Here is a 25,291-nt window from a genome sequence, read left to right as displayed (position 1 = left end):
TTCAATATCTGAAGGAGTCCTACAGGAAGGCAGGGGAAGGACTGCTTGGAAGGGGCTTGTAGAGGCAGGATGAGGGACAATGGTTTTGAACTAGAGCAAGGTAGATTTAGGTTGGACTTTAGGAGGTAGTTCTTTACAATGAAAGTGGTGAAATACTGCAACGGTTTGCCCAGGGATATAGTTGAGGCCCTGTTCCTAGAGACATTTATGATCAGACTTTTAGCCCTGTACAGCCTGCTCTAGTTAGAGGTACTCCTGTTGACTGCAGGGGGGTTGGACAAGATGACCCTTGAGGGTCCCTTCTAGCCCAGTGCAATCTGTGAAATACCAATTGTAATTGGTAAAATCAGCTCTGGGAAATTTTCATGTGGGTCTTTTAGAAAGCACTGTATGCTGTACACACCCAGAGTTATCTGATTTAAGGTACTGAAGCCATAATGTTAATTATTGGAAAGCCTTCATTGGAATTTACCCTGGTGTATTGCCACGGTCTGTGTCATCTAGGCTGTCACTGTGTTTCTATTTTTCATGATTCTATGATTGTTGACTGAGATATTTCAAAATGCTATCACAACTTTGTTGCAATAATCGTTTGCATTGAGCTAAGTCTCACAAAATGAGCAATTTTGACTAAATCTGTTCTGTGAGAAGTCTATTTTGGTGAGGGGGGTTTTGTTTGTTGTTTTGGGGTTCTTTTGCTGAAATATGCTTTGGAAAGGACTCAATTTATGTATACAGGGTTTATCACTAAATGTGCCCTTTTAGGTGTTTTTTAGGCTATTTTTTCTTACCTTGTGATCTCAAAACATAATTAACTTGGATGCTATCAAAGGAAGTAATTGCAGGTATGAATACATGAAGCAGTTTTTCTCAGCTCTATTCCAGTGCATGTGCATGCTCAGGAGGAGCTGTCCATAGAAGTGTGTAAAAAGTGAGAGTACTGAGTGTACTCTTACGTAGTTTGGAAAAACCCTTCCTCTGTTAAGGTTACCCACACATATGATTCATTTCCCTCAGCCTGATTTTAGTTGTTGTTCTCCATAGCCCTCCTCATTCTCTCCAGGCAAACTATCTCCTGATCCAAGAGGTCTCTCTAAATTCCTTCATTGCTGCATCAGTCCCCATTCACCACATTTAGAAAAGCCTTGTCCTGTAGCCAAATCCTGAGGACAAAGAACATGTCCTGGTGTAACCCAAGTACCATGATATGTAGAAATTGGGTCATTTTTTTTTTGTGCCCTAATTCTGTCCCAAACTATCCATTTCGTACTAGCATTGATTTGTGGGAAGCTGAAGAACCTTGAGGCTTTGCAGGAAACAGTCGGTGTGGGAGAGGGTGAAGTTTCAAATACCACACTGGTTTACCAACCAGAATTGGTGGTGATGTGGAAAACAAGAAATGATTCTTGATTGTGCTTGAAGTTGGGAACCTGGAACCTGTTCACATTTCTAGTTGCCTGCAAGTGCTTGCAGAGCTGGCTTCAGGTTCTTTGGTGTATCATATTGAGGTGGTATTTGGCATTCTTTTTTCTTGCAAGTATCTGCTTCTTCGGTTTTCTTTTGACATCTGATGTCATCTGTTAGTTGACTGCATGCATCTCATTTGCTGGCATGAATAGAGGAAAATCAGCTGCAGACATACTGGTAGTATTTTTTCAGCTGGGTAGATGGAATCATTCATCAATAGTGGTGATGAGCGCAAAAGAGCAAGCTGGTAGTGTGTGACCGCAGGTTTTGAGGTCAGCTTGCTCTTTTGAATTCAGCTTTAAACATTTAATGGAATGTGACACACAAAATACTAAGATGCTGGCTTATCTCTGAATGTTCCTCAAGAGGAACATTGTTTGTATGGATACTGAAAATGTCATTGTAGAATTACTCCAGATGATTATTTTAAACATACCTGCAAACACGCTAAGGTATGCTAAGGTGTATGTGCATCAATGTGTACGTGTAGCACATCTGTTGAAAGAAACTGACATGCAGTTAATGAACAGCCTACTAGGACATTGAAAAAGAAAAGCTTTGCAGAACTTCTATTCAGAAATATTTCATCCACAATTGTAATAGCTACACATATCATTCAATCCTATTTTAATTAGGATTGAATCACTCTCTGAGTCTCCAAGAGTAAAGTAATGTGGAGACAGACTGTAGAATTCTGACTCGGTTAAACAGTAAATGGAATAGGAATTTGCACCTGCGTGCATGAGAATTTTTGTGGGAGGTCTGCGGTATGCGGTTTTTATCTGTAATTGTAGTGAGAAAGTGCTGAATTGAATACAGTTGCTAGAAACTAAGAGGTTTAGTATTGAAAAATAAAAAATATTTCTTCATGTACTGACATTTGTTTAAAGAAGGATATTTCTCTCTTAGTTCTGAAAAAAACATAAGATCTAGAGGTTTTGAATTTGATGTTTCATTTTCATTATGATGCAGAGCTAACTTGCAAGTACTGAGCACTACTGGGGGGGGAACCTCATTTTCATTATATTAAAAAGTTAACTGTATATTGCTGATGGGAAATTGATTATAATTGTTTTTTCTAATTAATACTCTGTTCATTACAGACCAAGGATCAGGATTCTGTGTGACTGGTAAAATAGATGCAGGCTACATTCAAGTTGGAGAACGGCTTCTGGCAATGCCTCCCAATGAAACTTGCACTGCAAAAGGTACAGTCGTCAGAATCATGTTTACTTTCAAGTCAATACTGGGCTAGGATCAGTTACTGAAATGGTAACAGACTGTCAAACTGATACTAACTGTCAAACATAGAATGTGAAAGCATAAAACGAATTTCTTTAGATGTGACTGTATCTGTATAAATATGTCTGTGAAGAGTATGTGAAATCTTGCATGTTGGTTGTTGTTTTTTTTTTTTAACCATATTGAATATTTCAAATATTGTAGCCTCATGAATTTGACATTGCTTTATGAATAACCTGTAAAAGCATCTGAGTTGAAACAATAGCTACAAAAATATACAGTACAGGCATTGTTAATACTCAGCTTTGCTGTGGAGTGTTCCTGCTGCTACAAAGTGTGAGGATGTTGAACAAGCTTTAGAAATTAATCTTACAAGTTACATGTGAAAAAGCTTGAGAATTAAGTCTCTGCTGTTTGATGTTCATGAGATTCACCACTGATACTTTTCATAACATACAAACTTGCAGGATGTAATTGTCCTGAGCAACTAGAAAAGAGAAGAAAATGGGATTTAAATTTCAATACATTTAATTTTTTAAAGAGGAATAGCAAGTTAAGCCATTAAATGTTTAACTGTTTCTTGATTAAGCTTGCTGTCTTTGTACTGCAGAGTTGGCTTTCCATATGCAAATAGAAAGATAATTGCTGTAGAAATAATGATTTTAATTAAAAGTTAAGCCCTCAAATAAATGAGTAGGTGCCTTTATCTTAACTATTTAGCCAAAATTCAGTAACATGTTGGTTTAACTGTCCTGTTCCAGAACCAGCTCTGTCAGTGCTAATTTGGGAAACTCTTCAGTGTGCTGGTTTGGACAGTTGTATGCACAGGAATGTTGCAATAATGTGGATGAATGTGGTTATCAGACCACTGTAGACACTCCTCTGTTTTGGGAGTAGAGGAAGTAGCATGGAAAAACAGCATCCCCAGTGGTACAATTCTAAAATTCTTCTTTTGTACTGCCTCTCATATGCCTGAAATGTAAATGAAGGCTGAGAGTTCATTAAGCATGTATTATTTATATTTAATGTAAAGAAGAGATAAGATAGTTTACGATATTTTCTAAATGTTGTAAATAGTGTGCACGTCAGGATTCCAGCTCTTCATTTAAAGAGGCCAAGTTTCACTGACTTTGTGAGAATGACCTGTATATATGAAATAATTATCAGCACTCCTTTACAAACAGTACTTAACATCCTTGTAATTAAGTTATACTTTCTGGAATGTTTTTTTGTAAGTGGTTTTGAGGACAGATTTGCAAATCAATAAATATGATCTAGAGCAAAGTAGAACTACATCCTATAAATGCATGCAATATTTATAAAATGTGGGGGGTTTTCTCTTTCCTCCTTGGTGTCTACCAGAAACCTCAAAATGTTGTCACAAGCAATTAGTTTTGTCCTCACCTCAGCCAGCAATTTTAAAGCAATTAAATGTCAAAACAAGAACAAAATTACTTAAAAAAATACTTTCTAATAAGCACAGTGCCATGAACGAAAGGCATTAGTTGCTCTTTTTTTATGAAAGAGTCAGCAAATCTGCTGGAGGTAAATGAAAGTTGACAGATTACCATTAAAGTGTATGAAAGATGCGGTCTGAGGCGTGTGTATGCCTGAAAGGAAGGGTGGGGCAGATAAGGAGATATTAGTGCTACAGCATTTTCAGGACTGCGTCATCTGCATTGTGACAAGTGCCAGGTCCCCTCCTCTGGCTTAAATAAAGCCATGTTGTTGTGCAAGGTGGGGTGAAAGACTACGGAGGCCTCACCGTGGGGATAAAAAAAAGCTCCTCCTGTCTTCTCAGTTAAAAAGCTTTTACTCTCAACCCATTCATACTGAAAATTGATGAGTAATGGTTGATGAAGCGCAAATGGCCCAAGCAGAGCTGTTTGTTTGTAGCTCAGAACCTAGGTACTTCACTGTGAGGTTCTGTTCTTACTCATTTCCAGGAATCACACTGCACGATGAACCAGTTGATTGGGCTGCAGCGGGAGATCATGTTAGTCTCACTTTGACCGGCATGGATATCATCAAAATCAAGTGAGCAAAACCAGGTTTCAGTCTAAGTAACGGTTTGTTTTTAATGAAAAGCTTTATAACCATTACACTTAACAATCAGTGGTTTACTTGAAGAATGATGTGGCTACCAGGATATTTAAAACCAAAGTGATGCATATCACCTGGCCTGCATGTACAAACGTTGGAAACACCTGCTACATGAACAACGGCAATCTCAGAAGAGTGCTGTGAGTTTTCATACTTTGCCCTAGTGCTGATACTGGTAACCTTCAAATATCCTTGTCCCTGGATATTTTAATTGCTGAAATAAGTAAATCCTTATGGCTAAATACAACAAAAGATTTTTGAGGAACGTACTGAATCATACATTGGTCTAAGAGAACACACCCAAACAGCACCAATAAGTAAATATGAATGAGTGAGACTGCTGGAAACTGTTTATTCAACACATTTATCTGCTCCTAATGCTTGTTGTAAATGCTTTCTGCCTGTTTTGTTTTGTGTTTGGTTTGGTTTGGGTTTTTTTGGTGGGGGGAGAGTGGGAGTGAGTCTGATACATTCAGTGAGACACAGCAAATCTGTCTATTTCAGTCTATAGATTTCATGCTAAGCCTTAGCCTGAAGCTTTTAGGTAAATGTCAGTTGCTCAGGCTAGAGAATTGGATCCCCAGTTTGTTCAGCTTTTTTACATTCCAGTTGGACTTTGGACAGCACACTTTCAAACTACTGGTTGAAAACCTCCTTGCATTAATAGTTTTGAACGTTTATGGTATACTTCCAAGGGAGAAGCTTTTACAGACTTTTCTGTGTTGCCATTATGAAATGGCATGTGATTCTCTGTTGTAAATGGGAGGGGGAAAGTCTTGTTCTACTTCACTGAATCACAGAATCAACCAGGCTGGAAGAGACCTCCAAGATCATCCAGTCCAACCTATCACCCAGCCCTATCCAATCAACTTAGACCATGGCACCAAGTGCCAGTCTTCTCTTGAACATCTCCAGGGTCGGCAACTCTACCACCACCCTGGGCAAGTGCCTCCCTGGGCACTTGTTGAATGAATACTCGAATCAATTTGTTACTTTGATGTCATTCATCTCTTGGAAACACACTAGTTTTGTCCAGAACAGGTCCAACAGTTTAAGTCCTCTTGATACTGATGAAATTTGATACCTCAGAGGTATATGTTTAATCATGCTGTTTATTTTCTTCGGCCCTGTATTTTGGGTGAGATTAGTTTTCCTTTCAATGGCTATGAAAAAGCTGTGTCTACTCTACCTTAGTGACCTGGGACAAGCAGCAGCTTCCTTGTGACTCCATGTACTTTTTTGGAACTTGGTCCTGCTGAGAGCATACCCACAAAATACCATAGACTTGTCTAGGAATTAATTTTCTTACCGGCTTTTATAGAGTTGTCTTGATTTATTTTTGTTTAGGTTTTCTTTTTTTCTCTCAGATTAAATTAAGGTGGTAGTGTCTTTGCTTGTCTTAAATACATATTTTTCCAATGTAGCAATTAACATTTGTATGTCAAGATATTGTTGTCCTCTCTCGTAGTGTTGGCTGTGTGTTTTGTGATCCCAAGGAACCCATTAAAGTTTGCACTCGTTTTAGAGCTCGGGTTCTCATCTTCAATATTGAAGTTCCAATCACTAAAGGATTTCCTGTAAGTCTCTGTGGAAGTTCCTGTGTTCCTTACAGGTTGCTTAGGACTTTTCCTCTCCATATTCAACTCCACTAATATGAGAGCCATTCAGTGTCCCAAAGTGGTTCTGTCTACCCAGAGGAAATGGATTCTTTTGTAATTTGAAGAGGGTGTAAGGGACTACTGTGGCTGCTTATGCATGGCCATTTCAAAGAACATGAGTTTCATCACAGTCAAGCTAGGCTGTCCTTTAGAAACCTTATGCCTTTTAGGTGTATAATGATGCATGTAGCTAAGATACTTTAAATTAAATTTTAGTTTATGCTACAGAACTGCACTGAAGTGTGAAAGCAAAACACTTATGAATCAAAAATGTATTTGTGATAAATTAATACATGACATTTGTGATCACGGTGTTTAGGAACTAGGAACAGTTACTGAGTGTGAGGCAGACACTCCTGTGAGAGGAGCTTTGTAAGCACTTGGTTAAAAGTCAGTCTTAAAAGATGTTGGTGTTTTCAAATATTAATGGCTAGAATTTCTGCTTATTGTAAAATTTCAATAACTGAAAACATTATTCCTAGGTGCTTTTACACTATCAAACTGTAAGTGAACCTGCTACTATTAAAAGACTGTTGAGTGTCCTGCATAAAAGCACTGGTGAAGTGACAAAGAAAAAGCCTAAGTGAGTATTTTGAAAAGTTGGTAATTACTAAGAAAATGGACTGACTTTTTATTATATGTTTTGTTATGGAGAAATAACGCTTTTATAAGAATTGGGTTCTTCTCAGTGGCAACCAGGGATATAACAAGGGGCAGGGGGTATAAACTAGAACACAGGAGGTTTCACTTGACCTTGAGGAGAAACTTGGAATCATAAAATAATCAGTCAGGGTTGGAAGGGACCACAAGGATCATCTAGTTCCAACCCCCCTACCGTGGGCAGGGGCACCTCACGCTAGAACTTCTTTATGTTGAGGGTGATGCAACACTGGAACAGGCTGCCAGGAGAGGTTGTGGTGTCTCCTGCTCTTGAGACTTTCAAAACCTGCCTGAATGCTTTCTTGTGCTTCCTATTCTAGGTGAATCTGCTTAGGCAGGTGGGGTGAACTAGGTTATCTCCAGGGGTACCTTCCAGTCCCTACCATTCTGTGACTATGTGTTTTCATCGTTTCAGTTGGCAGATTTCAGAATGCTTTACCAAGTGGGAAAACCTCCTGCCCACTTGACAAATGCAGAGCACCTGAGAAGTAAAACAAGTTGCCTAGGTCGCTTTCAGAATTGGGGGTGAATCTGAGATCAGCAATGCTTACATTTTGTTTACAATGTTTTTTTTTTTTTTATCCTTTTTTTTTTCTTGTAATAGTGGGAAATCTGTGGTATAATTCTGGAGATGGGCTACTGTCTAAAATAAGTTCAACTCGACAGTGGGACCAATAAAAATAGCTTTAGGGGGTTTTCCCATACAAGTTAAACTGAGAGCAGTGTCCTTATAGTTACTTAAGGCTGTATTTGGGTAGAAGTGCTGTTTGATAACTACAATGTTATCAAAACAATCCTTTTCCAGAAATTGCATGGCTGAAACTGTTGCTGAGAGGTAATGGGGAGAAAAATCATGACTTCTGCAGAGCAATGATTTTGCTCTTGAGCTGTTGTGTTTGAAATGAGACTTGATTTCTACTCAACGTGAAAAAAACAGATATTAATGAGATAATTAACAAAAGAGTTTGCTAAATGTCTTGATGGATGCCCTTCTCTAGAAGTTTGTATGAAAAACTCAGATGGCTTTTTAAAATGTGTGTTCCAGGCAAGTGAAATTTCAGTCTGGGGGCTTGTGTTATACCTGAAATCAAGCTTCACCATTATACTTTTGGCTTCTTAAGCTGATTAGTTTCCCCAACCATTCACTGTTTTTTATTTGTTCGGGAGTCTTTTCAGTTACCTATGCATACGTTTATAACAGAGTTTTCTCCTTACTTACCTGCAGGTTATTGACTAAAGGACAGAATGCTCTAATAGAACTACAAACTCAAAGACCTGTTGCTCTAGAATTGTATAAAGATTTTAAAGAGCTTGGAAGGTTTATGTTACGTTATAGTGGTTCCACTATTGCTGCAGGAGTTGTCACAGAGGTATGGCATTTTTGTGATAGGCTTTCTATGCTGTAAAGGACTGCTGTTAGCTTTCACATAGCATTTACTTTTTATGGTTAAGACCTGTTTTACACCTGTCGGCCTAAAAAGTGATTTTTTTTCTGTGGAAGAAGAAGATGGTGCTTCAGCAAGGGGTGAGGAAAACTTGCCACTATTCTCACTGATTTCTTTTGTTTGTATGTGGGGTTGGGGTTATGGTTTTATTATTGTTGTTTTGGGGGGGGGGTTGTGTGTTGTTTTGGTTGTGTTTTTTTTTTTAATTACTCTGTTTACAATTTTTGAATGTTGACAGTTGAACTCAATGATCTTAGAGATCTTTTCCAACCCAAACAATTCTATGACTCTCCCCCTCTTGAATTAATATAACCCTTCACTATTTTGGTATACATGAGTCTTTCTGAGTTCTATTTATCTGCATATATGGACCAGAAGTAGTTTTTTAAATGGGAAGTGTTCTCCATTTTTCTGTGGCTAGTTTGGGTTCCAGATCTTTTTCTGGTAGCATTAAATGGAATGTAGATGTTTTTCCCATTCTGTGTGAGAGGAAGCTAAGGCTGTGGGGATAAATATAAATGTTCTGCCTTCTGTTAGGTGTGAAAATTATTAATGTCCCTCAATCAGTCACTTCAAAAAGCCCTGTTAGGATTTTCGGATTTATAGGCTGGAGGGATAACAATTGAGTCACATTAACCAAATTCTGGTACTGAGGCACAAAACTCATTTGTTTGGATCATTTAGTGTCAAAACTTGGAACTAAAGCTTGAGAACTTCTGACTTTTCCCTGTATGCATGGGAATGATATGCTAGGTCTGTCAGGGACTCTGGACCTTACAGAGCTTTAATGCTTGTAATAATTTGTCTAGTCTCCAAATAAGATCCAAAATTAAACCTTTAATCTTACACACATTTTTCATTAAATTTAACTTGAAGCAAATGGGGTCCTGTCTAGATCTGTGGTGCCCAGTGTTTGTAGAATTGGCGACTAAGCTTTTTGATTATTTGGGAATTACTGTTTTAGTACTTGTAATCTTGTGCCAAAGGTTCCAAGCAAAAAGAATTATTTTTTCCACTGCTAACTATATATCATGTTAAAAAAAGCTGTGATAATTTTTCATTTAGTACTTCATTTATCACCATGGGTTTTTTGTCTTTTGCTTATGTTTTTAGATAAAAGAATGACAGTGATGCCAGAACTTCCACCGTCCAACCAAAATGCAGATATCCAAACTTCTGTTTTAAGGATTTGGTTACTTCAGCTGAAGGAAGAAATGCAATTAATTGGGGAGGAGATAATAATGACTAAAGTTAAATCACGTGAGATGTCTGGGGAGCCCTTCATCAGTCTCTCCGACTGCAGAACAAGATGCCAACTGACAAGGAACTGCTAATGTTGCACTTCTTGTTCTCAAGAATCTCCATGTGTTTTCTCCATGTGAAATTTAGCCCGTAGAGAGCTTGATGGAAAAGTGTTGCAGAGTTGAATTAGAGAAAAGGATAATGAGTCATCATGAAAAAAGTTCCTTACTTCCAGACATAAATTGTTTACGTATTTTCTTTGATTTGCTTTTTTGCTGCACATTAATTCAGTGAAGTAACTTTATTGGCCTAATATATTTTTAGGTTTGAGCTGAATGCATATTCAGGGGAAAAAAAGAACACGTTACTTTGGTTTCAAGAAAATGGTATGTAGTATTTTCCTGGGATTGTTTTCCCTCTTCCCAAACTTACTTAAAAGAATAAAAAAGAAGTTTTCTTTTGCTGTGTAGTGAAAGCTGTGCCAACATTGGCTAATTTTATTTTATGAACTGTAAGAATAATAAAATGTCTGAGCAGAATTTTTGTCTCCGTCCTCTTGTGTTATTTAAACATTTCTAAATTGTGTTAAGTCATTCTTTATTTTCAGTTACTAGGAAGTTTCAGAGTAAACTTATGAGTTAAAATGTGAAACTGGAGTGCAACTCGTCTTTCTGTGGAAATAATTTCAGTTTTTCTCACGTTACTCAGTGTGCAGCTACTGTGCACACACATCTCCTTCATCCAGACTTAGTGCTCTCCTGAGCGAAACTGGTGGTTTCCTCCTGGGATGTGTGCTAAGCCAAATTGTTGTATTTACTCAAGCTTGTAACTCCTTCCTGCTTTTCAGTATTAGGGCAAGTGAAACCTCCCAACTGATAAGAGGGTCCTTCCGTCGCCTCCAGCATAAGATCAGGACAGAGATGCTTTGCTGCAACTTTGAGGACTTTCTTTCAATATGAAGTGTAAGAACACCTCAGGTATTCTGGGACCTGTATGCAAGAGTGGAGCAGAGACAACTCTACTTTGTTACAGTTAGTAATCTGGGGAAGGAAATAAAGTACTCTCCAGAGCATCAGTCAGTTGGGTTAACTGAAGTAAAGCCATGTCCTGTATAGTGAAGAACACAAAAAGCCTATGACTGTTACTTCAAAGTCATGCACAGTCTGTACCTACTCTTCTCACACGCTTTTTTTGTTGGTAAGTAACTTTTTTTTTGCACTTGACATGCTTTAGCCCAGTTGAGCAAATAATCTACACTTGACCACATAAATTTTGCTGTTGACTGTGTGCATATTGTAGAAGTATCAGAAATGTTTTATGTGGAAGGACTTTGTAAAGTCTCATGAATCTGAAATATCTGAAAGCTGTTACTGCCAAACCTGAAGATTATGAATTCTCACCATTTGTTGTCTATAGTCCAGAAATTGCACTTGTATTCTTACCAGTTTCAACACTGAAGATTTCAGAGCATTGAAGTTTTCATTGCCAAGTTTCTGTGTTGAGTCTGTTCCACTGAACTTGTCTTTCAACCTTGAAAATCTTTAGGTTGCTTTTAAGTGATGTTTAAGTTTGCTGAAGTGCTACAGGCAGAGGAATGCGTTTTCAGTTTTAAGAGTTGGTTAATTAGTTGCTGTTCATGGATGAGGAAGTGTGATACAGGATGCACTGCTGATAACTCTTCTCACACATGGATGCATTAAATTTTGACGCTCAGAATTCTCAGACAGCAGAAAAGCTACTGCATGCTTTCCCTGTTAGTATTTTGGAAGAGCCAGAAGTATTACCAAATCCCATTTCAACATGACTTCACTAACTTTCAGCATGGGTTTGAACTCTGCCCAGAGGAGCCAGTTGTTAAATGCGTAAGTGATCTGTTGTGCAACAGAAAAGGTATCACCTTGACTCCATCAAAATGTGTCTGCTGTTGATCCATAAGAAATTAGATGGCTTCATGGTGCTCTAGGGTGCAAAAGCTTTCTAAACCACAAATTGAGACATTCACAATCTCCTGTTGCCAAGATACTGCTTTTCAATATAGATGTAGTGTTTTTGATATCTCTCGAGTGCAAGGAGGTGGCTTGCAATCTCAGAGCATCTACGCATGCCCTCATGGGAGAAAAATGTGTTTTACACAGCTCTTAGTGGAGAGGTTGAATTCTTGGAAAGTTAAGAAAAAAACAGTTGCATGTAGCAGGCTTCTTTGTAGTAAGGTGGCTTCCACTGGAATGTGGAAGGGAAAACATGGAAGCTGGTATCTTCTATTTTAAAAACTGAATTTCTAACAACGCACAACAGAGCATACCTGGTAAGATTGCGCTTCTCGGATGTTTTGAATGAAGGGCCACTCAGCTGCTTGCATTGTTTGATGTTTCCAAATATTGGTGGGGAAAAAGAGAGTTTCCTATGTTTAAAATCTTCTGTCTTGGAAGAAGCATTGTTTTGGAGGTTACAAGGAAAAGTACTGATGACAACAAATCAGTCAAGATGAGCTGCAGACATGCTAGTCCAAACGTCTGTTTTTCTGTGTACAGACAGTATGGAGCAGGTCCCTGGCTAGGTGTTTGGGTCCTGACTTATTTTGATTAGTTGGTGCAAAATGTCTTTGGACTTCAGCGTGGAAAACTGGTATAGGGAGAAATTTCCCCCTATTTCTCCCCTTCTGTACTTTATATCCTATAGAAAGAAAGGAGCTGTTCTCTAACGACTAAGCTGAGCCTTCAACTCCTAGAAAATGAAGCAAGTGTCATAGAAATAGTAACTTTTTGCTCCTTTCCTTTCTTGTGCTGTCACTGCCAGGATTTGTTCCCCCTCGAGAGCGAGTGGTGCTGGGAAGACGGAGAGGGGGAGGAGTTCAGACTCACTGTGCAAACAACGTGCAGACCTACTAACTTAAACTGATGCCTCGTAGAAAAAAAATCACAGATGAAGCAAGCAGCTGACAATGGCTCACTCAAAGGCTCTCTTAGTGCTGGAAAACTTTATAGGTGGCAAATTTGTTCCTTGTTCCTCCTACATAGACTCCTATAATCCATCTACTGGAGATGTTTATTGCAGGGTGCCAGACAGTGGCAAAGAAGAGGTGAGTACTATCCAAATGTAGAAAGAAGTGAAAACATTAAATACACATAATATTGATACTTGGAGTAGGGAAGGCTAATTGTCAGAGAACAGGCAAATGCTGAAGACTTTAATGCTTAAATGACTCAGTTCTTGATTGTATTGTAACACTGTAATAGTTTCTGCAGCAATGAATACTGTTGGTTTTTTTGTTGTTCTGTAGCGTTTTGTATGTTTCACGTTTTGCTGTTAGGGAGCTACAGGCTGGATCCCCTGCTTAGCTTAAGTTTAACAATGACACTCAGGCTGGCTGTAAGGGTAAACAATCTGTAAGAGAGAAAAGTGTTGATCTCTTCTGTAAATAAACTTGGAGGCACCCTCTACAACTGTTTACCTATAGTGTCTTGATGATTTGAAGTTGTCCTTCAGAAGGATTTTTTTTTTAGCTTACTGACTCTTAGCTGAAGATTGTAAAAAAAAAAAAAACAAAAAAAAAAAAACCCAACCAAAACCCAAAAAACAACAAAACAAAATAAAACAACAACAACAAAACCCAAACTTTTGGACCTCTGGTTTTGGTATTAGCAGTTGGATATTAAGTGGAGGTGATGAAGTGGCTGTGAGGAGTGTACCTGTCCTTATCATGCAGCATGTCCTTGTGTGGTCTTGTGGGATAGCGTTTCCTGCTGCCTTATACATATTTAAGTGTGGAAGGTCGATGTGACATCTGTGCTAATTCATAAGGGGCCTACAAGTGTCAGATGTAGCATTTCAGATTTGCTGAAGAGGGAAGACTGGAAAAGCTTGGATAATGCAAAGGGCATGGAAAATATTGATAAGTAGTGTGCAGTATTTTCAAAACATTTTTAAAACACTTTGCTACTGTGTGTAGTTGTTTCCTTCACTTGCATTTCAGTCCTGTTGACATCTTTTTACTTTGCTTCTCTTAGCAGAAACCTTTGCACTGGAATTTCAACTGGGTAAATATTTGCTAGGTGCTGATGACCGAGGGTTAAAGAGCAATAGACTGGGTTTGCTAGAATATGTCTATGCAAGTTCCTTCCAACTCTTAATTATGCCTGAAAAGACTTCTCTTTGATGTGCAGGTGCAGATCTTCCTGTTCATTCATTTGCAAAATCATCAAAAGGAGAGAGATGTGAGAACACCTGAACAAGCTAACAAATGTAGGCTGCTGGCCATTCTGGAGATACAGTTCAAATATACTAAGAACACTTTTTGGCTTTCTGGGTTAGGTTGTGTGTATCAGCAGGAACCCAATTGAAACACCTGTGAAGTTGATTGAAGTTTTGCTCATGCCTTTAGACAACTATGCAAGATTGTCAGGCTCTGCAGAGCTGGCAGACACTGGTGACTGAAGGAACATGCTGCAGGAGAAAATGCCATCACGTGCTACTTAGAGGGCATCTAGAGATGTTATAATAACCATCTAGACCCAAATTCAATGGAAAACTTGGAATGCTTATTTCTAGCAAGTCTGGATGTCCAACTGGACTTTTTTTTTCTTGGTTAGTTTTAGTGGAAGTACAATGGAGAGACAGCAAATCTGTTGCTGACCATGGAATTTAATACCAGGTCAGCTGGTCAGCTGTGGTGGCTATTCCAGCCAGTTTGTCAAAACCACCAAATGTCTTTTATCAGGGATTAGTTTGCTTTGCAGCTGGATGTTCTGAGTTCCAAATAGCAGCACCAAAACAGCACTAAAGCAAGCTGAGCAGGTGCCCTGTATCTCCAAAAGACAGGCTGATGAGGGTTAATTGTTCCTGGAAAAGATCTGGTTAAAAAAATACCTCTTTAAAGAATCTAGCTGCTGGGTGTCGTCCCCTGGGAAAGCAAACATCATGTCCTCAAGGCAGTTTTAGATACTTTAGTATCAGCCTTTCATGACAATCTAGATTGTGTGTCTGTTGTGTGCAGAAGAGGAAAGCAGAAGGAAGTGTTTCAGACACCCAGGTTCATAGTTGAATTCTTACACATTTTTTTTGTGGCTTGCCTTTCTTTGCTGCCTTTTGCTAGTCAAACTAAGTAACTGGTTAACTTTTGTATGCTCTCTTCTTCATTACGAATCTTTCACCTCTTTTTTTTCTTTTTTTTAGGATCAGTCTACTGCCACTTTGTTTCTTTCTTTGCTTATTTTCTCTTTTGCTGTTTGTGAAAATGAGACATCTTCTAAGCTGCTGGAGGGTGAAAAATGCAGGTAGCTTTCGCCTCACATCACCTCTCTCCTGAAGCATGAAGTGCCTTGTGGAATAGATCACAGAGGAGAGGATAGATGAGAAGCAGCACCACAATGGCACCTAATGACAGGAAAGTAGAAGAACAAGTTAATTAGTAAGGGTGTTATGGTTTCACAGAAGGTGAACCTCGTCAGGGTGGCGTGTTGTCTACACCTGACTTGCTCAAGAAGCTGCAGTTCCCCTTTCCCAGTGCTACTTTGGTCCTGCTCCACCTGTTGGGTGGCTGACAGCTTTCAGCACCTCAGCTGCAGGTTGTTGAACTAGAGTTAAAAGAGTAGTCTAGGTTTCTGAGCTTGGCCAGTGATCCGTGTGGTCTTGTGAGAGTTAGTTTATTTCTCAGCCTGGCCTCTGTACTGGTATCGTTCTTGCCCTCAAACTCCAGCCCTTAATTTTAGGGAGACCATAAATTCTGATGTTCATGGTGATAAAGAGTTTCCCCCGCTGCAACTTTTGTGCCCATTTTAGTAAAACATTACTGTAATGTCCTGCAGGAAGAAATCTGGAACTCAGTTTGGTGGATTTGATAGAAATAAGCCATCAGTGACTGCATGGGAACCAGCAGTGTGACAACATTAGGACAGACCAGAATTATCTGATTATCATATCAGCATCCTCCTGGTTATTGACTTGAACTGATTTCCAGAAGCTGAAGAAATTTATGAGCAGAAATGATGGGAAACCAAACCAGCTTTGGCTAAAAGCCTACCCTGATGCATATGTTGGACATTGGAAGCAGTTAGGAAGTGATATATAGGAAGCAAATAATGGGAAAAAGGACAGTAAATATTGAAGAATGTTGGTAAACATCTTTAGACTGGTAGACAACAACAAGAAACAATTGCTTATAAATCAGTATATGCAGGTAACTTTCATTTAAGATCCCAGAGGAAATGACTGATGGAAAGAGAGTGTTTTTTGGAGAATTTGAATTCTTTGAAGCCTCATCTGCTTCAGAAAAGGGCTGGTATTCTGCCAGTGTGTAGAAAGGTCAGCCTGAAGAGCCATGCAGTAGTTGTGTACATCTCAAGCAAAGTACTGGCAAGACTGGTATGCACCTATATGAAATGTATATAATGACCTTCTATATCTGTAGACTTTGAGTCTGATTAGACCCCAAGAATTTTAAAAAAGAACTAATTATTTATTTTTAATGTGAGGGTGTTAATGAGTGTCCAGCTGTGATCAGGTAAAATTATTTTTTTTTCTTTGGTATCTATTCTGTAAATATATTCTTAATCTTTTCTTGAACCAACTGGGACAAAGGGAAGAAGAAATCAAAGGTCAGCAGGGGTATACATTATGTTCCTTCCTCAACCTTTTTCTTCCATCATTGCATAGTGTAGCTGAAGGCCTACATTGCAAGAAGGGCTGTTAATGTTTAGACTGAGGCTACGTTTCCTCTGAGAAATGCTTGCACTTTACTCCATGAGAAACAAGATTCTGCATGGGTTTGGCCAGTGCCACTTGCTGGTGCAGTTGACTGGTCTGTCATTTCTTCCAGACCTGGAGGATTGCCCATAAGTTGCTAGAGTGTATAGAAAACTAAAAGTTACAGTGGAACAGAGAATCAAGAAGAGAAGCTGTCTTGAGTTATGAGACAGTGTCTTGAGAAGATGAAAATAGAGAAGCTATCAATAGTCACAGATGAAAGAGATGCAGTGCTCCTAACAATGTGATCTGGATTATTAGCCTCTCAAATAGGATTTCATCTGCTGATTGTTTCATATTCATATTCAATTAACATTTACTATCCCTATTTCACTTTTTTTAGGTGGAACTTGCTGTCAAAGCTGCCAAAGCTGCTTTCCCGATGTGGTCCTCAAAAAGTCCATTGGAAAGATCTCAGATCCTGAACAAACTGGCAGACCTTATTGAACATGACCTGGAAGAATTTGCACAAGCAGAGTCAAAGGATCAGGGTAAAAATTCTAGTGATTAATCTGAAATGCAGAATGTCTTGCTGAATACTGAAACGATGGATATGGTCCAAATTTTTAGCGTGGTATGAACTGTTGGTTCAAACTGGAGTTGATACACATGAAATCTTGCAGAAGTTGCTGATCCTGGATTCCTGGGGTATTTTTGCTTTTTAGAAGTGCTGACTTTGACTTCAGTGGTTAGGTTTGACTTCAGTGTAATGCTGTGCTCCAGGGGTGCTGTTGTTACTGACTATGACTGCACTGTGCTGGGGATTATTCGGACGCAGGACACAAGGCGTTTCCCCAAAAGCATGCAGACCAGAGTGTTCAGAGCAGAGCTAGAAGTGCTGTTAGCAGTGGTGTTTAGATGAGCTATTTTCTGCCCATGATAACCCAGCAGTGCACTTGGTTTTGTTTCAGGAAAAACAATTACATTTGCTAGAACCATCGACATCCCTCGGGCCGTGTACAACTTCCGCTTCTTTGCCTCATCTGTCCTTCATCACACGACAGAGTGCTCCGAGATGACAACTGTGGGCTGTGTGCATTACACCCTGAGGACACCTGTGGGAGTTGGTATGGTGCTCTTCAGAAGCTGAAAACTTTGGCAGGGTGTCTGCCTCAGCTGTAGCTTAGCAAAGAAAGAGGATGTTTCAAAAGCATTTCTTGTCTCTGGATCATGTGCTAAACACAACCAGTTTGCTAAAGCATGAGCCACTTGATGTAAAATCAGTTGTGCTGCTTCATGGTGAAATGAATATTTATATGCCTTAAAAAGCTTCTGGGTTAACTTAAAATCATGGAATCATTCAGGTCGGAAAAGACACCGAGGATCATCAGTTCCAACCATTGACACTACTCTGAAGTTCACCCTTAAACCCTATCCCCAAGCACCACATCCAACCCACCTTTAAACACATCCAGGCTTGGTGACTCAACCACCTCCCTGGGCAGCCTCTTCCAATGTCTGACTCTGTGAAAAAAAAAAAATTTCCTAATGTCCAGTCTAAACCTACCCAGTCACAGCTTGAGGCGATTCCCTCTTGTTCTATCACTAATCACCTGTGAGAAGAGACCAGCAGCAGCCTCTCCACAATGTCCTTTCAGGTAGTTGCAGAGAGCAATGAGGTCTCCCCTCAGCTTCTTTTCCAAACTGAACAGCCCCAGCATCTTCAGTCGCTCTTCATAAGATTTATTCTCCAGGCCCTTCCCCAGCTTTGTTGCCTTCCTCTGCACTGGCTTCAGCACCTCCACGTCCCTCTTGTATTGAGGTGCCCAGAACTGGACACAATACTCTAGGTGTGGCCTCACCAGAGCTGAGTACAGGGTGATAATCACCTCCCTGCTGCTGAACACAGCATTTCTAATACAAGCCTTGGTAACTCCCACTGTCAAAATGTCCCTTGTGTTTTGTATGTGAGTGTCTGTGTGCCTAAGTGTGTGGCACTGCTGTGGGTCAGTGGGGCCTCCAGATGCACCGATCTTCTGCTCCAGCCAGGAAAGCTGCAGCAGTAGCAGCTTGCAGCCTGACTTTTTACCTAGAGTACTGTATCCAGGTCTGAAACCCTCAATACAGGAAGAACATGGACCTGATGGAGAGGGTCCAGAGGAGGGCCACGGAAATGATCAGAGGGTTGGAACACCTCTGCTGTGAAGACAGGCTGAGGCAGCTGCGGTTGTTCAGCCTGGAGAAGAGAAGGCTGTAGGGAGACCTAATAATGACCTTCCAGTACCTGAAGAGGGTCTACAAGAAGGATGGAGAGAGCCTGTTTACAAAGGCCTGTAGTGATAGAATGAGGAGCAATGGCTTCAAAGGAGAGAAGAGCAGATTTAGATTCTTTGGCATGAAGAGTAGTGGAACACCGGAACAGGTTGCCCAGGGAGGTGGTTGAGGCTGCATCCCTGGAGATACTCAAAGTGAGGCTTGACAGGGCTCTGGGCAACCTGACCTAGTTGAGGATGCCCTGCTTACTGCAGAGAGAGTTGGATTAGATGACCTTCGGAAGTCCCTTCCAACCCAGACCATGATTCTATGATTTCAACTTCTGATTGGAGTGCACAGGGGCGGCTGAAGTGCTTTTAACAGGGGAGTTGCCGAACTCGGCCGCTAGATGCTGCTAATGCTTCAGAAATAAAATGAATGAGCTGATAGCTAATGGGGTGGTCATGATTCCATTGTAGGTGTTTCCTCTAAATATATATGTGTTTCACATTCACACTTTATTTTACTTATTGAAATATTATAGAGGACCTATTAAAAAGTTTTGAGAGCAGTGGAGAACATGAATGCTTCTGGTTAAAATGACTCTGCTCCCTCAGAGTGGAAAAAAAAAAAAAGAGAAATCCTGTGGCTTTCTTGAGCCTAACAATTACAGATTTTTATTTTGTTTTTCTTTAGTTCATGTAAATATGTAAGGTGAAAGTGTTCCCGAAGGTAATTACTGAAAAAAAAATCTGGTCATTCAGCAATTTGTGGAAATAGCAATTTGTACACTGATAAATTTTGATAGTCATAATTTAGGGTAAGGTTTATCCAAAAAATATGCACTGCGTGTTAGTATGGGGCTTTTTTGTCTGTGGTTTTTTGTTTGTTTTTTTAATCAAAAATGGGGAAATAAAAAGCAAGAGCGATCTGAACTAACACACATTAGCTTAAGTTGCTACTGGCTAGCACAGTGCTACCACAGATGAGCTGATGTGCCTAGTATTTATGGCTAACCTTGCATTAATGTTTCTACAAAACACTGAAAAGTTGCTGTGAACTTAAGATTCTACCCTGAAGAAGCAGCATAACTTATTCAGAGAGTTTGACTGATCACCTTAAGGATCACTTACATAAATCTGTTAAAATTGTCTGTCTCTGATAAATGTTTCTAAATATTTTTGTTGCCTGGAAATAAAAGCCATAGCCAAATTTTCTTCATAAATCTGAACTGTTGTGTAACTGTTTGAGGTTAGAGAATGAAGTTTTGTCTCACAGCAGACTGAGCTCCTGTCTTTTGTGGTTTTGCTTTGTAGCTGGTTTAATCAGTCCCTGGAATTTGCCACTGTATTTGTTGACCTGGAAAATAGCTCCTGCCATTGCATGTGGAAATACTGTGGTTGCCAAGCCGAGTGAGATGACATCTGTCACTGCTTGGATGATGTGCAAGCTCTTGGAGAAAGCAGGTGAGTCCAATGGCATGCTAGCAGGGAGGAATGGGGTGGGCATAGTTGTCTGTGCACAGTTTTTTGTGGCAGAAATCAGGAAGTGCTCAAAGACTTGGAAAAAGTCTTTTTTGCTCTCCTCTAGCTGAATGTTGCACTGAAGGACCGAAAGCGCTCTCTATCCTTGACCTATCCCATCTCCCCACCCTAGCTATTGTCCAGTTTTTTCCATTCTCTTCTCATGAAAAGGCTTTTTGTGCCTCCTTTCTTCCTCTTGCATTCCACTTAAGGATTTCCTAAGCCTGTGGTGTCAGCAGAGAAACCATGAGAACTTAAGAGGCTGAGAATCAGCACTCAGTGATTGTCATAGATGTATTTGGAACATGGTTAAGAAAAACTAAGGAACAACTTCTTCTTCCCTCAGTGACTCAAAACTGTATCTCAGATGATGGATTTCAGGCAATCTTGACCAATCACTGAATTTGTTTTAATCATTTCACCCATGCCCTCCTGTGTCGGTGTGAGCTGAAATCCCCCCCCCCACCAACAATAACCAGGCTAGCTCAGTCTGGAAGCAAATGAAAAGCTGTATTTACAAGCAGATGAAATGCAATGAATATATACAAATATACAAAATTCACGACATTCACAAATATATACAATCAACAGAAAAGCACAACCGATCTCCCTTTGCTTCCCCCCAAGGGAACCCTCCCAAAGGGGCCTCTCTCTCTCCCAGGAGCCTCCCCCCAGACTCCCCTGGACAGAGAAGCAGAGTTAGTTAAGCAGAAAGTTGTTAACTTAGCTGCCAAGGTCAGTGTGTTATCTTCAGCCAGAAGAGAAGAAGAAACAGCAACCAGACAGCCCAGCAACTGCCCCCACTGCCGAACGCAGAATGTGCAGAATGCCTACTTTGTTTTGGGTAATAGTTCTTAAACATTTCTATCTATCCAATGGAAGTGTTTAGAACAATCGTTATTTTGCTTTCTTACACCCAATAGTGACTTATTTACATTCTTTCACTTTCTCTGTTCTGAACTTTGCAAGGAAAAATTAAAAAGACAGTTTCAAACCATCACACCTCCAGAACTGTTAGCATCATGAATTTCAGCTACTATGCAAGTTAGGGGTCAGTCTTTGTCACCCGAGAGCTACCAGTAATTTTCTAACTTCAGGGACAAAACACAGTGAAGCAAAACCTGCTGAGCAAGAGAAAGGGTATGATGACTTTGTACCTTTCTTCCCACCAGGGATACCCCCTGGGGTGGTGAATGTGGTGTTTGGAACAGGCAGCAAGGCAGGAGAAGCCTTGGTCTGCCACCCTGATGTGCCTGTGATCTCTTTCACGGGAAGCACGCTGACAGCCCAGCGGATCACAGAGAAAAGCGCTCCGCACTGCAAACGCCTTTCGCTGGAACTGGGAGGGAAAAACCCTGCGATCGTCTTCGATGATGCTGACCTGACGCAGTGCATCCCCACGACCGTCAGGTCCAGCTTTGCCAACCAGGTGCCTCTCACCCCTGTAGCATATACACCCTGTTTGCAGCAGGTGGTGTGCATGTGTCTGAGAGCAAGTGCATGTGTACGCTTGCACGTACCTTGGGATCCAAGTCCTGAACTGTCAAGATCTGTTTCAAGGTTTTATGTTGTAGGCAAGCTGTACATGGAAAAATATGAAAGAGATTCATTATTCTACAAGTAGGGAAAGAAAACAATAAAGAGTTCTTCCCACTACTCTCCATCAGAAAAAAACAAGATGTCATTATCCCTCTTGAAATAGACATATTGCTTATTCTTCCAGAAAGCAGCTATTTTAAATCCCACCCTACAAGGATGTGGGAAGCTTGCTGATTTGCCGGAATTCATTTAGGAGACTTCTTCCAAAACAGTATCAGTGTTCCTCTTCTCTCATCACCACCCTCAGGACATGTCACCACAGTCAAGGAACTGTATCAGGGCAAATAGTTAGAAGAACAGCTTGGTATCAAGGAAGGCATGATCAGGAAATAAAGACACAGGTTGTTCAGAGTTGGAAATCACATTTCCTATGAAAAATGTTGAAGACAACATGTAATCAATGAAAAACCTATTTGCTTTAGTAAGTCACTATATAGTCCTCTTATTGCTGTTTTGTATTTCTCATCTCGTTTCTTTTTTAACCTGAGAAAAATCCTACTTTGCAGTGCTGGTGAATGTAATTTGTGCTCCTGAGGATGCTGGGACATGAAGTCTCATTCTGAGATGTGCCTCTTAACACTTTCCAGTAGTGCAGTGTATTATGAACTAATATAATTGTTTTTCTGGTTTATTTATTTTTGGTAGGGTGAGATCTGTCTCTGCACCTCCAGGATCTTTGTTCAGAGGGGCATATATGATGAATTTGTGAAGAGGTTTGTGGCAGAGGCTAAGAAGTGGAAGGTTGGGAACCCCTCAGATCCTACAGTCAACATGGGAGCACTAATAAGTAAAGAACATCTAGAAAAGGTGATACATGGAATTTACAAGATCTCATCTCATCTTTTAGAGGACTATGAAGTGATGTATAGAACAGACCCTCTCCTCTTCTAATCAGCTCTGAGGGATGGTGATTCAAAGTCATTATAGTGTATCTTTTTGATAAGGTTTCTGTTGCCTGTGGCCTGACATCAGGTGATTACTCCAGAAAAACCAACTTCATGCTGAAAACAATTTGGGATGGCAAACAATATTTTTTTTCCCATTCAATGTAAAATAATTCAAAATGTGCAAATCTAAATACTGGATTTATACTAACCAATCTTAGAGTTCAGCAGCTTTTTCATGGCTTTCAATATAGCATTTGATAGCTTCTTTGCCTAACAAGATAGTTAATGAGATAAAAGTTTGGCTATATATATATCTCTGGCAAATTCTGGGGAGTACAAGACAGTTTCCTAGGACTGCTTGGAACTGCATATGTGTAGAGGGAAGCTGAGATGTTCCACAGCTAAACTTAGTCTGCTCTAGAGGCTTATATGCAATTAATTTTTATGGTGTCAGAGTTCAGGAGAGGAGGTGCTCACATACCAACATTTTCTGACACAATCAGCATAGTCAAGAACAACACAAAAAAACTACAGAGTAAGAGAGAAATACAGTCCTTTGTCATGCTTCCTCATGCCCTCAACAGGTCCTCTAAGTCTGTTCAGAAGTAAAGGGCAGAAACACCTACTTCCCAAGGTCTGTGGCACTGCAGAAGACTTCAGAGTCTAACCTACTGAGGTGGTTAGAAGAAGAAAAAGAGAATCCTGGTGGTATCTCTGTGGTATTTCTAGAGGTAGAGAAACAAAGCAATGATTTCAGAACTGAAGTGGATCAATAGCATGCCCTATGTGTTCAAAGTAGTACATGATAGCAGCAGCCATGGAAACAGCTTTAATTAATTATTGGTGAGATTTTCTGTAGCACTCTTGGCATCATCATCCTAGTGGCATGTAAACATTTAACAAGCCTGCCTGTGAGGTGGGAAAATATTACCAATCCCTTTACATAAATTAGTGAACCATGGCATGGAATGCATGGCAAACTGCAAATATGTGGCAAACTCCTCCAAGAAAGTTGATTCTGTTTCTGTGAAAGGAAGGGGGCTCTGGAACTACTTTTGTTTTTACCAGGGCCGTACCCTGTTGTGAATATTTAGCAAGAAGGGCCATTTGTGTTGCCTGCTAGATTAGCATAAAGAGAGAAAAAATGTTTTATAGCAAGAAATAGCCCTACCTTTACAAAATCATGACAACAAAAGCAAAGGAATGACCTTTGTTAGGAGGGAGGTAAAAGGCAGCATGATCCAGTTGGAGATATTTAGAGGCTTCTGTTGATGTGATCATACTGGAGAGGTGTACCTTCAGGATTTGGTGTTCTTTAGCAGTGATGTTTTCCTGCTGCTTCCCCAGGTAAAGAACTATGTGAAGAAAGCCCAAGCTGAAGGAGCCAGAGTCCTGTGTGGAGAGGGAGTGGATTCCTTGGTTCTTCTAGCTGACAACCGGAAAGGCTATTTCATGTTGCCCACAGTTATTGCTGAAGTCAAGGATGAATCTAAGTGCATGCAAGAAGAGATATTTGGTCCTGTGACATGTGTGGTAGCATTTGATACAGAAGAAGAAGTGATTGAAAGAGCTAACTGTGTGAAATATGGCTTGGCAGCCACTGTGTGGTCCAGCAATGTGGGACGTGTTCATCGTGTGGCACGAAAGCTACAGTCTGGATTGGTGTGGACTAACTGCTGGCTGGTTAGAGATCTGAACTTGCCATTTGGTGGGATGAAAGCCTCAGGCATAGGAAGGGAGGGAGCAAAGGATTCCTATGAATTCTTCACTGAGGTCAAAACCATCACAATTAAGCACTGACATGTCAACAGAAGTATTTTATGGTGAATTAAATGACAGTAATTTGCATTACTGTAAAAGGCTTTCTGGAAAACAGACTGCTATTTTGGCCATCTTTTTCTTGAACCTTGGCCAAGTATTATCAGTGACAGCTGAAAACAGTCATGCCAAATGCTAAAGTTGAATTCTGCCTTTCAAGTTAAATAAGATCAGTGTTGACTCCACGATCAACCCAGCCCAGGCTAGATGAATTTCTTACCTTGTGGATCCCAAAGCTCTGTATCCCTGTCTCAGAATCTCTCCCTCTAAGAAAGACGGGAGAAAGGAGGATATGACTGCACCTGTGGTTGGTGAATTACCTTGAGAGACAAAAAAGCAAGCACATTGTGAGGCTGATACTGTACGGGGAATCGATCTCTTTCCACTATCAGCGCTATGTTCCACATACCAATCTGTATTTCACTTCACTGATAAAAGACAAGGATGAATGCTACAATGTGCTAAAAGCCTGGGACCATACTTTGAGTCTGTTAAGTTGTATTAAACCATGGGGTAATGGCATTTTCATGATACACAGAGACAAACATTTTAATTGTAACCTGGTTTCTGTTATGCAGCTGAATCCTCCTACGACTTATTCTGTTTTGCAATTACAGCCTTTTGTGATGCTTTTAACACCCCTGCACGAAGACTTGGTTACATCACAGTCAGGGTAATTCTTCATGAATGAAGACTGGAAGTGACTTCTAAGA

The 25,291-nt window shown here is 40.1% G+C and overlaps 2 protein-coding genes across 5 annotated transcripts in view; both read left to right on the top strand.

Moving 5' to 3' along the window:
• HBS1L (HBS1 like translational GTPase) overlaps positions 1-10,345 on the top strand; it is a 59,085-nt gene extending 48,740 nt beyond the window's left edge. For both annotated transcript variants that reach the window (XM_054399242.1, XM_054399241.1), the window contains 6 exons: positions 2,571-2,675; positions 4,656-4,746; positions 6,281-6,389; positions 6,953-7,053; positions 8,356-8,500; positions 9,689-10,345. In XM_054399242.1, the coding sequence (XP_054255217.1) occupies positions 2,571-2,675; positions 4,656-4,746; positions 6,281-6,389; positions 6,953-7,053; positions 8,356-8,500; positions 9,689-9,700 (563 nt within the window). In that variant the 3' untranslated portion in view covers positions 9,701-10,345. The remainder of the gene's footprint in view (positions 1-2,570; positions 2,676-4,655; positions 4,747-6,280; positions 6,390-6,952; positions 7,054-8,355; positions 8,501-9,688) is intronic.
• A 2,413-nt stretch (positions 10,346-12,758) lies between these two features.
• ALDH8A1 (aldehyde dehydrogenase 8 family member A1) lies at positions 12,759-24,560 on the top strand. 3 transcript variants are annotated; one of them, XM_054396176.1, is made up of 7 exons: positions 12,759-12,896; positions 16,902-17,049; positions 17,470-17,625; positions 20,068-20,217; positions 21,447-21,703; positions 22,519-22,680; positions 24,108-24,560. In XM_054396176.1, the coding sequence occupies exons 1-7, from the start codon at positions 12,759-12,761 to the stop codon at positions 24,558-24,560; spliced, it is 1,464 nt and encodes a 487-aa protein (XP_054252151.1). The 3 variants fall into 3 exon arrangements, with proteins under 3 accessions (XP_054252151.1, XP_054252160.1, XP_054252169.1); XM_054396185.1 differs by lacking the exon at positions 20,068-20,217; XM_054396194.1 differs by lacking the exon at positions 22,519-22,680.
• Positions 24,561-25,291: the final 731 nt, after the last annotated feature.

This window comes from Indicator indicator, chromosome 2, assembly GCF_027791375.1.
Source record: "Indicator indicator isolate 239-I01 chromosome 2, UM_Iind_1.1, whole genome shotgun sequence".
Lineage (NCBI taxonomy): Eukaryota > Metazoa > Chordata > Aves > Piciformes > Indicatoridae > Indicator > Indicator indicator.
The sequence above is the reverse complement of the archived record's forward strand: the minus strand, read 5'-3'. Positions and strand labels throughout refer to the sequence as shown.